General features: G+C 42.0%; 1 protein-coding gene across 1 annotated transcript in view; it reads right to left on the bottom strand.

The window, feature by feature from the left end:
- Window positions 1–464: 464 nt before the first annotated feature.
- Window positions 465–17,072, bottom strand: part of RNF130 (ring finger protein 130) — a 94,468-nt gene continuing 77,860 nt past the window's right edge. The window contains exons 7-8 of the mRNA XM_034655830.1: window positions 4,558–4,645; window positions 465–3,620 (exon numbers count right to left, since the gene is read on the bottom strand). Coding sequence (XP_034511721.1) covers window positions 3,509–3,620; window positions 4,558–4,645 — 200 coding nt within the window. The 3' untranslated portion in view covers window positions 465–3,508. The remainder of the gene's footprint in view (window positions 3,621–4,557; window positions 4,646–17,072) is intronic.

Raw genomic sequence — 17,072 nt, 5'->3', positions numbered from 1 at the left:
GTGCTCAGCTGAATCACTCCAAACTCCATTTTTGGGAGTGAGTGAGGGCCCACCCCTCTGCACTGTGGCCAGGTGAACACCTCCTTTCTTGGAGAGGGAAGTGACACTCAGTGGTTTTTCTGAATTGGTTGCCGTCAGGAGCTCCTTCTGCTCATACCTTACATGTCGGTGTCCCCACGGCTTCTTCCCCAAGCCTGGCTCTCGTGACACTGGGCAATGTTGGCCCCACTCTGGCCTCCACCATCCTCAGAAATTAAGGGAACACCAGGCCCAGCTGGACACCCACTTGGGGGGATTCTAACTCCTGTGATTGTGTGTGTGGGGGGGGTTAGGGGGAGACAGAGAGCAGANTTTTAGACAGGGAGGGAAGTGGGGGGAGACAGAGAGGGGAGAAGGGGAAAACGGGGAGCGGAGAAGGGGAAACAGGGTAGGGGGGAGACGGGGGAGTGGGAGAAACAGAGGGGTAAGGGGGATACAGAGAGGGAAGAAGGGGGAGACAGGGAGGGGAGAAAGGGGGAAATGGGGGAAGGGGGAGACAGAGGGCGGAGACAGGGAGGGAGAAGGTTTGGGACACCTCAGGGACTGGAATCACATGGGCCTACTTTGGTAGGTGACAAGTTCATTTAAACACAGCTTCCCAGGGATTCTGATGCAGAGGGCCCTGCCCTGACCACTCTTTCCCTACCAAACCTCTGCCTGAGACCCAGAGCTGCATCTCTAGGCCTCCCTCTAGAGGCCCTGCCAGCCTGAGATGGAAAGTGTCCCCACAGGGGCTCTCTCTGGGTCCCACCAACACCCCCTGAGTCACCAAGCCTGCCAACCCGGGCTCCTGCTTCAGCCTCTGGCACCTTCCTTTTCTGCTTTCAGTGGGACCCGGTTTTGGCCTAACTGAAGTGCTCTGCTCTGCCCGGGCCCCAGAGCAACCTCTCTGGTCCACACCCACCCTGGGGAGTGAGACCCCCGCCCTAGCCAGTCACACCCCTCCGTGGCTGCCCTGTGTCCCTCCCTCCACACCCAGGAAAGCCCCCTCTTCATGACTCACCCTCATGGTGTCTGGCCTCCCACCTCAGCTGGCTGTTAACGTGCCCATTTGCTATCACAGCCTAAGTCTCAGTGATCGCTGGGGTCACTGAGCTCGGAGTGGGTGTGTTTAGCACACGGTGAGCGCTTCATAACGGGCTCTGGGCACGAGTAGCCTTGTAGTGCTGCCTTCCCCCTGCTAAATTCTACTTGCTGGAAACCCGTGTCTGTGTCTGAGGACGCTGAGGAGCAGCGACCGCTTGGCAAGGTGACCTGGCCCGAACGCCACCTCCTTGCTTTCCTGGAGGAGAACCCGAGCCCAAGTAATCGAGGGTAACAGTAAGACAGCATTTTGATTTGCCCTCAGTTAAAACCAGTTTGACTCACCACGGAGACCATGGAAACAGCTGGGGTGAGGGGAGGTGAGGGTGAGGGGTAGTAACAATCCGAGGAGAGTTTCTAAAGCCCACAGGAAGTACCAGGTCCGTCAAATTCAGTCATCTTATTTTGTCTCAACGCTTGGCGCCCGCCATGTTTTGGAAGCTGGGCTGTTGGCGGCCTCGGGGAGGCTGGCGGTAGAGGCTCAGCCTCTACCGGGGAGCCAGGCCTGAGGAGGGGCTGCGAGATGGAGCCTTCCTTCACAAGCGGGGCTCGCCAGACTTGCTGGGGTGTCTCTCAGCGCCGGGGAGCAGCCCTTGTCTTCCCCTGGGGGAGCGGAGGCAGGCAGCCCTGGACAGGCACGCTGCCCACGGTGCCCACCACGGGGTGACTCCATGCCTGGCCTTCCTGTTGTGTCCTGGCTAGTAGCCTCTTCCCTCTGCCTGACAGGTCAGCAGAGGGGGGCCAAGGGGCAGGTCTTCACTTAGGAAGTTAAAAAACAACCAAGTTGAGAGTGTTTGCATTTTAACTGTTTCACCCGATTCAACCCGATTTCCGGCTGCTCAGGTGATGGTTATGGCTAGCCTGCGGTGCCCGCTGACAGGTCTGCACCCAGCTCGGCCGGGGGGCAGGGTGGAGGCTAGAGGGAGAGGGAGAGCCAGGTCCAGCTCAGAGCCGGCCGCCAGAGGGATGGAGGGTTTGTGGTCAAGCCACTGTTCTCTGCCCCTTCTGTTCTTCAAGCAGTAATCCTCCCCCCACCCCCCAAAATCGATCAGAAGTTGTCTACACGTCCCGGCTGATGACCATTGTGGCTGTAAGACTTGCCACAGCTGAGATGCCCATATGTTGGGAGGAAGTGTCTCCGCACAACCCCGCCTTGCCTGTATCGCACAGCTCGAACTTCTCAGAGGCAGGGGTGCTGAGGAGTTTGTCCTCACCAAGCTTCCCCGCCCTCCAGCGTCCCTGGCACGGCTCCCCGGCGGAGTCTCCACCCCACTGCCAGCAAAGAGGCTGTTATTTGGGACAAATATGGCCATTCCCGGAGTACACGACCTCCACGTAGAAGTTACCGTCCCTCCCGACAAAGGCGGGACATTCTGTAGCCGAGCACGAAAGTAGCCTTGATTTTTAGGGAAAAGGTGCCGAGCTGGGACCTGGGGCACTATTCTGAGTGAACTCCCCTGTAAGAAATGCCTCCTTGGCTCTTTGACAGTGGAGGCGTGCCCTAGATTTACCAGAAATTCAAATGTTGTTGTTGAATAGGTAGGTATTTTTTTAGGGGCCTGAATCTTTACTTTCTTCTCACGTGATTTCATTCCTTTTCAGGAAGGGGATGTCTTGAGTGAAATGTAACGTATAGGCTTTTTGCGAGACTGTGCCAGCCAGGAGAGAATGCTCTGAGGGGCTCTCAGTTCTAGTGCGGGAAAACAAGGTCGTGGCACAGACTACATGGTCAGAGCTGAGCCGTCTTCCCTGCCGGGGGAGCCAAGCCAAACAAAGCTCCGGTGTGTGTCTGCAGCGCCCGGCACACTGAGTTCTCGCCTCCTGGCGATGCATTCCCTCCCCGCACAGCCGCGGGGGCGAAGCTTGTCTTCCTGAACAGTGCTCTCTTGAAACTGTTTATCAAAAATAGTTTTATAGTACAAAGACAATAAAAAGGGGGGGGGAATCAAACAGAAGCCCTTGGTGAAAGGTAAAAAAGAAAAAGCGGCTAAGACCTTACAAATTCTGCACTGTTCCAGCTCCCGTGATTAGAAACAGCGCCGTGGGTCACTCTGAGGCGACATTCCTGATGGCTATCACCAGCCTGGTTCTCTGAGGGGTTTGCTCAGGGCACAGCCGTGTTTGAGGCATCTTGGCAACACACGATGGGAATAGACACATAAAGAGAAGCCAGCCGCACACGGGAAAATGGCAAGTGTTCACCTCAAACTTGCGTTTTACAGAGTCGATAAAACTCACAGGGTGGCGCGGGGTCACAGGTCTGTGCGGTTTGCTGCCAGATCTAACTCTAGAATGCGGAGGCTGGAGTTTCCATTCTCGTAAATTTGCTGACCGTGGTTCTGGGTCGGGATTACTCTCCAGGTGCAGGTTTCTCGTGATGTTAACGTCATGTCATCCCAGGCGCGTGGGAGGAGCGTGTGTGTCCCTGAAGGTCCGCTATGCTGGCCACCGTGTCTTTTCCCAGAAGCTCTTGGGCCTTCTTGGTGCTGATGCTGAGCCTGGCGGGAGGGGACTGGGTTGGATCAGGAAGATGGAAGAGGGGTGTTCATCTGGTCCCTAACAGCAGGGCTGTGGTTTGATCTTCTCAGGAAAGCACTCAGAGTCATTCGGATTTTGATGCCCACTGGCCATGATGCCCAGAGAAGACTGCCAGGCTGGCCTCCCGGGGACCACCTCTGCGCACACCTCAGCAAATGCCAAGCAGACGAGTCCGCAGGCCTCAGGGTCAAGGCCTTTGGTGTTTCGGTGCTCACACAAGCACTTGGCTCTATGTTCTATGAGGGAGGCTGGAGGAGGTGATGGGGACGACCACCTGTCCTGCGTAGCTGGTGGGTCCCCCCTCCGTGCTGCTCTGGGTGGTCAGTCTCAGAGGAGGGACGAAAGGCAAGCCCTTCTCTCAGGAACCTTGAGAAAGACGCTCTTTAACAGAAAGTAGAATAAGAGACAGGAAAATACGGAGCGGGCCACGTAGCAGCAACTCGTGCCCCACGTCAGTAAGAAGCTTTAGTGCGCGTTGTAAGTGGGGAGCACAAAAGGTATTTTAAAAAACCCCTGCGGTCACCCTGACACAGAATAGCATGTGAGTACTCAGAGACACGCTTGCCACGCAACACTCACCCTCCCCTGCCCACCGGCCCCTGCTCATCTCAGGGAACAGCCAAGCTTGCTGGGGCCCATGTCCTCCTGCTGGCTTTGGGCGGGGTTTCGGCACTATGAGGCCACCTGGAAAATAACGCTGTCCTCAAAACCTCACCTTGGGGGGACCTTGCAACTTAACCCTGAGCCCCAACCTGTGCTTGGAAAGCCCTGCCATTCTTCCAAAAATGGACGCTGACAGAAGGATACAAAATAAGAAAGGTGATCAGAAATCAAATCACAAAAGAGGTGACCCCCCAGAGCCCGTTTAGAAAAAATCAGGTTTTGTTCTCATCATACATGTCCAAAGAAGGTTCGATTGTGGAGAATTCACTTTCGTACACCAGGCTCCGAGGAGACAAGGAGTTTCGGTGAAAGAAGTGACCACCTGGAAAAGGGACAAGAAAAAACAGATTTAATCAGGTCATTGGGCCTCCCCTTCCCACACGGCTTGGAGGAAAGAACACGGATTATCTTCAAAGCATCACGTTTTCTCAGAAATCTCCATTTTGGGCTCTTATCATGAGACAAATGGAAAGAATTCAAGCATTCCCACAACTTAAGCACAATATAAACATGTAACTCCTAATGTTCGAGTCCCCAAGAGATTAATTTCTGGAGCTTTTCTTTTCTTTCTTTTTATTTCTTTTTAAAGGTTTAATTTATTTGAGAGAGAGAGAGTGTGTACGAGCAGAGGGAGGGGCAGAGGGAGAAGCAGACTCCCCACTGAGCAGGGAGCCCGATGTGGGGCTTGATCCCATAACGCCAGGATCACGCCCTGACCCGAAGGCAGATGCTTAACCACTGTGCCACCCAGGCGTCCCGACAGTCACTTATGTTAGAACACATTCTAGAAGCACATGTTTACCCCCCACTCCATATTTGATGTACATGATGTCACATTTTACATCTTTCTATTCTGTCTCTCTCTTTTTTAAAAAAGATTTTATTTATTTGAGAGAGAGAGAGAGAGAGAGGGAGCACAGGTAGGGGGAGGGGCAGAGGGAGAAGCTGACTCCCCGCTGAGCAGGGAGCCTGACGTGCGACTCAATCCCAGGACTCCCGGATCATGACCTGAGCCGAAGGCAGATGCTTAACTGACTAAGCCACCCAGGTGCTTCTATTCTGTGTATCTCTTAACTAATTTTTGTAGATATAATTGATTTATTACTTTTGTCTTTTGACCTTTATACTAGCATTATAAGTCACCAATCTACTTTTACTATGTTTGCTTTTATCAGTTAATTTTTTTCCATTCATAATTTTCTTATTTCTAATTATGACATTTTCTTCTTCTTAAAAAAATATACCTTTAACATTTCTTGAAAGGTCAGCATAGTGGTGATAAAGTCCTCTAACTTTGGTTTGTTTGGGAAACTCTTTATCTCCTCCAAGTCTGAATGATAAGTTTGTCAGGTAGAGTATTCTTGGTTGTAGGTTTTTTCCTTTCAATGCTTTGAATACATCATGCCACTCTCTTCTGGCCTGCAAAGTTTCTGCTGAAAATCAGCTGAGAGTCTTATGGAGTTTCCCTTGTACATAACTTTTGCTTTTCTCTTGCCATTTTAAAAATTCTTTCTCTTTAATCTTTGAGATTTTAATTATTATGTGTCTTGGTGTGTGGACCTCCTTTGCTCCAGCTTGTTTGGGGCTCTCTGATTTCTGGACCTGGATGTCTGTTTCTGATTTTCATAGCCAGATGTTATGGGGGCTTGTCCCCAGACCCAGCGATGGTAGATGTGGGGCTTGATCCCTTCCCTCTTCAGGGGGACCTCTGTGTCTGTTATACCCCTCCTGCTTGTGGTTTGCTGCACGAGGACTTTGGCTCCCTACCCAGTCTCTGTTGCTCCTACCCTTCTCAATGTGATCTCCTTCCATCTTTATCTGTGAAAGAGCTGTTCGGCCAGTGCCTGGATGTGTCTATGGAAGGAGGTGAGCTCAGGATCCTCCCCCTGCACCATCTTCCTGAGATCTCTCGTAGTTAGCCTTCTCATTTTGTGGATGGTTTCCTTTGCTGTGCAGAATGCCTGTTTCTTTATTTGGCTCATTTTCCCATTAGGTAGTCAGTCTTTTTCTTCTTTATTCTGAATAGAAGTCCTTTGTCAGATAAAAGCATTGCAGGTATCTTCTTCCAAAATAGTGTATTCTGATTACCAGAACTTCTTAATTTTAGTGTGGACCAATTATCTTTTATTTTATGGCTTTTTGAGTCCTGCTTAGGAAAACTTTGCTTATCCAAAGGTTTTGAAGATAATTCTATTTTATCTTTTAGAACCATTGTTTTACCTTTCACATTTAGGTCTATGCTACATTTCAAATTAATTTTTGAGTGTGGTGTGAAGTAGGAATGAAGATTCATTTTTTTTTCTTTATGGATATTCAGTTGACCCAGCCCCATTAATTGCAAAGACCATTCTTATCTCCACTACTATACAGTGCTACCTTGGACATGAATCAAGTGTCCATAAATGCCTGGTTGTTTGGGACTATAGTCTGTTCTACTAAGCTATTTGTCCATCCTTATATCAATAACTCAGTCTTAATTGCTGTACCTTTATAAAAAGCTTTAATACGTTCTATAAATCCACTTTATCATTTTTAAGATTCACTTATTGCTGTTGTCTCTTTTCATTTCCACATAAATTTTATAAATCAGGTAGTCAAGCTACACACACATATACATATGTACACACACACCATTACTGGGATCTGATTAAAATTGCAGTTAATCTGTAGATCAATTTGGGGAGAATTAACACCTCTACAATATTGAATCTTAAGAAATATGAACCTGGTATATTCGTTTATTTAGGTCATCTTTAATTTCTCTCTATAATGCTTAATATTTTTCTGTGTAGAAGCTTTGCATATATTCTTTTACATTTACTCATCAGTATTTGATGTTTATTTGATGGCTTTGTAAATGGTATCTTTTTGAAAATTTCATTTTAATTGCTTATTGTTGGTGTATGGAAGCACAATTAACCCTGCTAAATTTACTTATTCACTTTAAGAGCTTATTTGTAGAATCTTTTGGATTTTCTATATATACCACTATGTTGTCTGTAAGTAGTGACAGTCTCATTTTTTTCCTTTCCAATCCTTACATCTTTTATTTCTTTTTCTTACCTTATCATAATGGCTAAGATTGCCACTATGACGTTGAAAGAGATAGTCACAACAGGTATCCTGGTTTCTAATCTTAGGGAAAGTTTTTAATATTTCATCATTAAGTATGATGTTTGCTGTAGTTTTGAAAATACCCATTATTAGATTAAGGAAGTGCTCTTCTTTTTCTAGTTTGCTGAATGTTCTCTCTCTCTCTCTCTTTTTTAAAGATTTTATTTAAAGTAATCTCTACACCCAGTGTGCGGCTTGAACTCACAACCCTGAGATCAAGACTCACATGCTTTTTTTCTTTTCTTTTCTTTTTTTAAAAAATATTTTATTTATTCATGAGAGAGAGAGGAAGAGAGGGAGAGACAGAGAAAGGCAGACGCAGAGGGAGAAGCTCCCCTATGGAGCAGGGAGCCCGATGTGGGACTTGATCCCAGGACCCCAGGATCATGACCCTAGCTGAAGGCAGATGCTTAACTGACTGAGCCATCCAGGCGGCCCTCACATGCTTTTCTGACTGAGCCAGCCAGGTGCCCTGAATGTTTGTTTTTTTTTAAATCAGGAATGGATGTTGAATTTTAACAAGTGCTTATTCTGTAGCTATGAAACATGATTTCCCACTTTTATTCTGTTAATGTGTTGAATCACACTGATTTTTAACCTTGCGGTTTTTGATAAATCCAACTAAGGTGTAATTTTTTTCCTATTTATATATTGTCAGATTCACTGAGCTAATTCTTTTTTTTTAAAGATTTTATTTATTTATTCGACAGAGATAGAGACAGCTAGCGAGAGAGGGAACACAAGCAGGGGGAGTGCGAGAGGAAGAAGCAGGCTCATAGCGGAGGAGCCTGATGTGGGGCTCGATCCCATAATGCCGGGATCACGCCCTGAGCCGAAGGCAGACGCTTAACTGCTGTGCCACCCAGGCGCCCCCACTGAGCTAATATTTTATTTACTGTATTTGCATCTGTAATCATAAAAGAAATTAACCTGTGATTTTCCTTTTTTTGTAATACCCTTGTTGTAATGCTAGTCTCATTTAAAGACTTGGGAAGTTTGTTTCTTTCTATTCTCTGAATAAATTTGTGTAAGTTTGGTGTTATTTCTTCTTTAAATATTAGGGAGAATTCACCAGTGAAATGATCTAAGCCCATGGCTTTTCTCTGAGGAAGGATTTTATTTTATTTTATTATTTAAAAAAAAGATTAATTTTTTTAGAGTGAGAGTGCAAGAGGGAGCAAGTGGAGGTTGGGGGAGAGGGACAGAGGGAGAGAATCTTTAAGCAGACTCCCCATTGAGCCCTGAGGCAAGATTTTAAACTATAGGTTTAATTTATTGTCTAGATGTAGAATTCAGATTTCCTATTTCTTCTTTGTTAATTTTGGTACTTTGCATTTTTTGAGGGATTTGTCTATTTCATTTAAATATCAGAATTTACTAACATAAAGTTGTCATATTATCCTTTTAAAATTTATTTATTTTTATTGTAAAAAACACAGAACGTGACATTTGTCATCTTAACCATTTTTAAGTATATAGTTCAGTAGTGCTGAGTATATTCACATTGTTGTGAAATACATTTCCAGAACTTTTTCATCTTGCAAATCTGAAACTCTATACCCATTAAACAACTTCCTTCTCCCTCCTTCCAACAGCCTCTGGTAACCACCGTTCTACTTTCTATTTTTATAAACTTTATATTATAAAAATTTCTTTTAATGTGTACAGACTCTATAGTGATGCCCCCTTTAATCCTTGATATTGGTCATTTGGGTCTTTTTTCTTGATAGCAGAGATTTATTAGCTTTATGAATAGTCTTTTTCAAGAAACAACTTCATCCTTGGTTGATTTTTTTTCTGTTGTATACTTGTTTCCCACAGAGTTCATTTATGATCTTTATTATTTCCTTCATTTGATTTAGTTAGCTGGTTTTTATTTGGGAGGAATGCTTAGAACATTGACTTCTAGCCTTTTCTCTGTTCTAATATATGCATTTAAGGTCAGAGACTTTCCTCTAAATGGTTTTAGCTGCATCACACAAGTTTGATAACTTCCACTGCAATTTCTTCTCTGACTTATAAGCTTTTTTTTTTTTTCTTTTAAAGTAGGCTCCATGCCCAATGTGGGGCTTGAATTCATGACCCTGAGGTCAAGAGTCAGACGCTCTACCAACTGAACCACCCAGGCGCCTCTGACTCAAGCTTTTTAGAAATATATTACCTGAGGTGTGCCTGGTTGGCTGTTAGTGGGGTATGTGACTCTTGATCTTGGGGTTGTGGGTTCGAGCCCCAAGTTGGGTGTAGAGATTACTTAAAAAAATAAAACTTAAAAAAAAGAAAAGTATTTTACTTGATTCCAAACATATAGGGATCATTTTAATCACCTTTTCACTACTGAGCTCTAACTTAATTCCACTAGTCAGAAAACATACTCTGTATGATTTCAATCCTTATATATTTGTTGAAATTTGCTTTATCACCCAGCATACGGTCTATTTTAGTACATACACTTGAAAATAATATATAACCTGTAGTTGATGAATGTTATATATATGTCAATTACATCTTTGTTAATTATGTTGTTCAAATCCAGATCCTTGATGAGTATTTGTGTGCTTGTTAAAAAGAGGTGTGTTTAAATTTCGCACTATGATGCTGGAATTATTTGTCCTTTGAGATCTGTCAAGTTTTGCTTCATATGTTTTTTGAGGATATATTAGGTACACAAAATTTAGAATTGTTTTCTTCATGATGGATCAACTTTTTCATCATTATGAAACGTCTCTCTTTGTCTTAAAACATCAGAATTAATTAATTAATTAATTAATTGACATTTATACAACAATGATTTTCTTTTGGTTAGTGTTTACATGGTATATATTTTTCTATCATTTTACTTTCAGCCCTCCAGTCTCCTTATATTAAAGAAACATCAGATATACATAGATGCATGTGTGTATATGTGTGTTTATAAATTTTAAAGTCTATCTTTATATTTAAATATTTAATCATCATTTTATATTCATTACTGACATATTGGGATTTGAATTTATGACATTAATGCTTTCTACTTGTCCCTCCAGTTTCATGTTCTTTTCCTCTTTTTAAAAAAATGCTTCTTCTTTTGGATAATTTTATTATTCTATTTTTTCCTCTATAAGTTTATTATATATTATTTTCCTATTCTTTTTGTGGCTATGCTAGCCTAGAGACTATTTTACTATTTTTTAAGTTGTTACCCTGTACAACACGTATTTTTGATTTATTTTATTTATTAAATATTTTATTATTTAATTATTTGAGAGAGAGTGAGAGAGCGCATGAGCTGGGGGGAGGGGCAGAGGGAGAGGGAGAAGGAGAGAGCCTATGCAGGGCTCTATCCCAGGACCCTGAGATCATGACCTGAGCCAAAGGCAGATGCTTAACCAACTGAGCCACCCAGGTGCCCCTATTTTATTTTATTTTTTAGAAAAGATTTATTTATTTATTTTTAGAGAGATAGATAGAGAGTGAGTGTGGATGGAGGTGGAGGGGCAGATGAAGAGGGAGAGAGAGAATCTCAAGCAGACTTCCCGCCGATTGTGGAGCCTGACTTGGGACTCCATCTCATGACCCTGAGATCATGACCTGAGCCGAAATCAAGAGTTGAATGCTTAGCCAGTTGAGCCACCAGGCGCTCCATCTTTGATTTATTACAGTCTAATACAAATTAGTATTTTTACTTATTCCTGGGCAATGCAAATATCTCAAAAGCACTTTAATCCTCTTCCATCTTTTGTGCAACTGACGTCAGGTAATCGCCACATCACTATTAGAGTTTTATACATCAGTTGTCATTTAGGTTAAGCTGCATATCTGCCCTCTCTGTGGCACTTTAATCTTCCTGCATCTCCATGTTCTTATCTGGAATAATCGTCCTTCTGCCTGAAGAATTCCCTCTTGGTATTTCTGTTTGTTGGAAAAGGTCTTATTTATTTATTATTTTTGGAATGAAGCATTTCGTTTATTTTCTTATTGAAGTATAGTTGACATACAATGTTATCTTAGTTTCAGGTGTACAACATAGTGAGTGATTCAACAATACTATACGTTATGCTGTGCTCACCAAGATAAATGTAGCTAACATCTGTCACCACACAAAGTTACTACAATATTATTGACTATATTCTCTATGCTGTACTTTTCATCCTTGTGAATTAATTATTTTATACATATTTATTTTTGATGATTTTTTCCTAGGCTGTTTCGGTTGGCAGGTTTTTGTCCCCCTAACACTTCACGTCACCGTTTTCTGGTTTTCATTGTTTTTGTCAAGACACCAACTCTCAGTCCTCTACTATTGCTTTAAAAGTAACATATCTCATACTGAAGAAGGAAAAACAGAGCTGGAGGACTCATACTTCCAGATCTCAAAGCTACTACAAAAGTATGGTAATAAATACAGTGTGGCATTAGCATCAAGATAGATAGAACAATGACATATAATTTAGAGTGTACAAATAAACTCATATATTATGCTTAACTGATTTTCAACAAGGGTGCCAGGACCATTCAATGGGGGAAAGAATAATCTCTTCAACAACTGGTACTGGGACAAGTGGATATCTACTTGCAAAAGGATGAAGTTGGACCCTTATCTCACACTAATACATAGATATTAACTCAAAACGGATTAAAGACCTAAATATAAGAGCTAAAACTACAAAACTCTTGGAAGTTTTTGTGACCTTGAATTAGGCAAGAGTTTCTTAGATACGACACCTAAAGCATAAGCTACCAAAGAAGACAGACAAATTGCACTCCATCAAAATGAAAAACTTGTGCTTTGAAACACACTATCAAGAAAGTGAACAGATAACTCATAAAATGGTAGAAAATATTTGCAAATCATATACCTGACAAGGGCCAAGTATCTGGTATATATAAAGAATTCTTATAACTCAACAAAAAGACAATTAAATTGCTAATTAAAAAACAGACAAAGGACTTGAACAAAGGACTTCTAAAGAAGGCGTACAAGTGATCAGCAAGTACATGAAAGGTGCTCATAATCATTAGTCATTAGGGAAATGCAAATTAAAACCACAATGTGGTATCATTTCACATTCACTAAAAATGGCTACAATTTTTATTTATTTATTTATTTTTAAAGATTTTATTTATTTGACACAGAGAGAGACAGCCAGCGAGTGAGGGAACACAAGCAGGGGGAGTGGGAGAGGAAGAAGCAGGCTCCTAGCGGAGGAGCCCGATGCAGGGCTCGATCCCAGCACTCTGGGATCACATCCTGAGCCAAAGGCAGACGCTTAACAACTGACCCACCCAGGCGCCCCAAAAATGGCTATTATTTTTTTAAAAATTTTTTTAAAGATTTATTTATTTATTTATTTGAGAGAGAATGAGAGCAAGAGAGATCACAGAGGGAGAGGGAGAAGCAAACTCCTCGCTGAGCAGGGACCCCGAAGTGGAGTTCACTCCCAGGACCCTGAGATCATGGCCCAAGCCAAAGGCAGACACTTAACCAGCTGAGCCACCTAGGCGCCCCTATAATTTTTTTTTTTAAAGGAAAATAGCAAGTGTTGGTGAAGATGTAGAGAAACTGGAACCCTTGTACGCTGCTGGCGGGAATGTAAAATGGTTCAGCCACTGTGGGAAACATTTTGGAGGTTCCTCCAAAGGTAAACACAGAATTACCATAGGATCCAGCAATTTCACACCTAGGTATATACTTAAAAGAAAGGAAAAGACAGATACAAACAGATTCTTGTACACCAATTCCTAGCAGCATTATTCACAATAACCAAAAGGTGGAAGCAGCTCAAATGTTCACCAATGGATGAATGAACAAATTGTGGTATATATACATGATATGTATATATAATACACACACACACAGATTGGACTATTAGCCATAAAAAGGCATGAAGTACCAATACATGCTACAATATGGATCATTATGAAAACATTATGCTAAATGAAAGAAGATAGACCAAAAGATCACATAATTTCTATGATTCCATTTATATGAAGTATCTGGACCGGGTATGTCTGCAGACAGAACACAGGTATTTTCCAAGGACTGGAGGAGAGGGTGGACTGAGGAACAACTACTTCATGGGCAGGGGTTTGCTTTCTGGGGTGATAAAAACTTCTTAGAACTGGATAGAGGTGGTGGTCATACAACACTGTGATTATATGAAATGCCATTTATCACTTTGAAGTGGTTAATTTTGTTATGTGAATTTCTTCTCAATTAAAAAGATGTATCTTTTTTCTCTAACTGCTTTAAAGTTTTTTTCTTTTTGTCCCACTCCCCCCCCGCCTTTTTGAGTTTTACTATGATGTATCTTGGTGTGTTTTTCTTGAATCTGTGATTTGATGTCTTTTGTCAGTTTTGGAAAACTCTCTGTCATTTTCTCTTCAAATACGGCTTTTGCTTTAATTGATCTTTCCTTCTATGACCCGACCCGAATTACATGTATGTTAGATTTTTTTTCATCATAATCTAAATTCTCTTGTGTGGTTCCCCCCTCCCTTTATTGTATTTTCCTTCCCTTTTTCCTTTTGTGCTTCAGGTTGAATATTTTCTCCTGACCTGTATTCCAGTTCACAAATCCTTTCTTCAGCAATGTTTAAACTGATGTTAAACCTTCTATGGGGTTCTTACTGTCAGTCCTCACATTCCATTCACTTTTTTTGCTGTTTCATTTATTTCTGAAATTATCCATCTTGCCATCAGTTCCTGAGCATACTTAAAGTTATTTTAAAGTCTATGTTTGATATTTCTGATCTTTGTATTTCTGTGGTTCTATTTCCATTCTTTGTTTTTCCTCTTTTCTGGTTGTTTGGTCTTCTAGTATGCCTGGTATTTTTGATGGTTTGTTGGACAGTAAATATGAAAACTGTAGAGATCTGAGGCTGCTGGTGGTGGTATCTTCCTCTGGAGGATTTCCACATATCACCTTTAGGCTATGGGCATATGCTTCAATCCAATTAATAATGAAGCAGATTCAAAGTTAGGCTTCAGTCTTTAAGAGGGTTAGTTAAATTCTGGTTCAACCTCTATCTAGTTCAAGGGTATACCCCCCCTTTGGGGATCCCAGGGGAAAACCTAGGGTGCTTATCAGGGCACATTGCTTTTGGTGGGCTCTGAACTCCAGGTTATGTCTCACAAGTCCAGTAAGACTGCCTGAGCTCTCCTCATTGGTCATTCAGCCCCCACATTCTGGTCATTTCTCAGCCATCATTTATGCATTGGCAAATGCCTCGAAAAGAAAAGTAGTGTTGAACATTGGGTTCATATTTCTGCATTCCCTTTCCTCTGGGCTCTTGGGTTCTCAGGTCCTCACCGCATTGATAGCTTTTCAATGCCTTAAAATAGAATATTTAAAAAAAATGCTTTTCCATAGTCTGTGGTTGTTCTTAGTATGATGTTTGGACTACAACAAGCTAGTATGACATTACCAGCAGCAGAAATGTGATCAACTTATTGTCAATGGCTTAGAGCTCTCTTTTGTGTGGCTTAAAGTTTTTCTAGACTTTAGAATCTTGAAATTGATTAATACAATTAAAAAATAAAATAGAGAAGATTTGTAATTCTCAGAAAAATATAAGTACTTGGTTATGTGTGCTGTCCTATTTGCTGTTTTCTGTCTTTCTTCCCCAATTAGACCCTACATTTATGGGTACAACTCAGTTATATTTTATCTTTGACTTTTCACATTATGCCGGCAAACGCTCCATAGAATTGAATTGAATTGATGCATACTATCCCAATCACATCACTAATTTGTATTCAGATAGTTTTCTTTTCAAGATTTTATTCATTTATTTGACAGAGAGGGAGAGAGTGCACGCACACAGGTAGGCAGAGTGACAGGCAGAGGGAGAGGGAGAAGCAGGCTCCCCACTGAGCGGAGAGCCTGATGTGGGCTCGATCCCAGGACTCTGGGATCATGACCTGAGCCGAAGGCAGATGCTTAACCGATGGAGCCACCCAGGCGCCCCTGTCTCCAGATAGTTTTAACTTGGAACTCCCCTAAGAGGAAATAAAGAGATTTTTTGCACTAAGAAACAGACAAGAGGGGTGCCTGGCTGGCTCAGTTGGAAGAGGGTGTGACTTTTGATCTCGAGGTCATGAGTTTGAGCCCTATACTGGATGTAGAGATTACTAAAAAAAAGTGAATAAAAACTTAAAAAAAAAAGAAACAGATTAGCTAGAAATTAACCATCATTTGCTACTTCTGTGTATCATTGGTTTTGGTAGTTATACAGTCTTTGTAAGGATTACAAAAGATTTAAAACAACTGAAATGTCCATCAACTAAGAACTGATTCAATATACAATGCATTTATCATTATTAAAGAGAATGAGGCAGACAGATCCATGCACTGACGTGGAAAAATCTCCAAATCCTGGAGAGGAAGAAAATTATGGTCCACATATTCTTTTTTGGCAAGCCTATTGTTTCCTATATTCATGGTCTCAAATTGTGTTAAGTACTTATTTTCTGATTCAGTTCCAGCAAAGAGTAAATGGAAGCCTGTCTATGCTTTGAAAGTGCAAGCTTTTGTGAGAAGAAATTTTAGATAAACTTAAGGGAATTGCTCATGCAGATGCAAAAGGGAACAGAATTCTGTAGAGTAGAGCCATTTAAGGAGAAACTTGTAAGGTCAAGGTGAAGACAGGAGGCATTCACAAAAGTACAAGTTCTAACTGCTTCCAAATGTAACCATGAGAGCACCTTGTGACAGTATTTGTGAAGTCCCTGTCTGAGGCTTCTGGACTTCAAGGGTGTTACATTTATTCTTAAAATACCCTGTGCTAATTTGTTGCTATGGTTAACCAGATTCCCATGTCACCTGTGGCCCTCTTCTGTGGATATAAGGTATGGGTTCTTTTGCTTTGCAGACAGCGTGAAAAATGTGTTGTTGTTGTTGTTTTTACTATTAGCATGTTATTCAGGAAAATAATTTAAGATGAGGAATAAGGGTTGAAGGGGAAAAACTCAAAATTTCTATGTAATTTCACAACAACCCTGCAATATAGACGTGTTTATTACAGAGAGATGAGAAAACTGGTTCGAAATCATCAAGCTAGAAGTAGAATCCAGGTAAAGCTGAATCCAAAGCAAAGGTATCTTTCAGTTTTATACTCTTAACACATAAGGACTTTGGATTGTAGTTCTGATCAAACTGCAAAAAAAAAATTTAACAATTAAATTTAATTGATATAATTAATTTATACGATTTAATGTAAACTCCCTAGGTGCAACACTGTTGACTGATTTAAGACTTCTTTTTTTTAATGCTGTATAATAAATGGCTACAGTAAATGAGAAGGTATATGTTTTCTAAGGCAATCAAAATTCAATTAAAATTCAAAGACTTTCCGGGGTGCCTGGGTGACTCAGTCGGTTAAGTGTCCGAATCTTGATTTCGGCTCAGGTTACAATCTCAGGGTTGTGAGATCGAGGGCTGCACTGGGCTCTGTGCTGGGCGTGTTGCCTGCTTAAGATTCTCTCCCTCTGCCCCTCTCTCTCTGGAAAAAATAAAAATTCAAAGGCTTTCCAAGGACTTTCCTAAGGTGTTGGTAACAATTCTGATTTAAGAAAAATCACAGTATTGCTACTGCTTCTCTTTCTTTTCCGGAAATTTAAAATAGATTATATCAGTGAAGACAGACAAGTCTTTAAT

Source organism: Ailuropoda melanoleuca, chromosome 3 (assembly GCF_002007445.2).
Source record: "Ailuropoda melanoleuca isolate Jingjing chromosome 3, ASM200744v2, whole genome shotgun sequence".
NCBI lineage: Eukaryota > Metazoa > Chordata > Mammalia > Carnivora > Ursidae > Ailuropoda > Ailuropoda melanoleuca.
The sequence above is the reverse complement of the archived record's forward strand: the minus strand, read 5'-3'. Positions and strand labels throughout refer to the sequence as shown.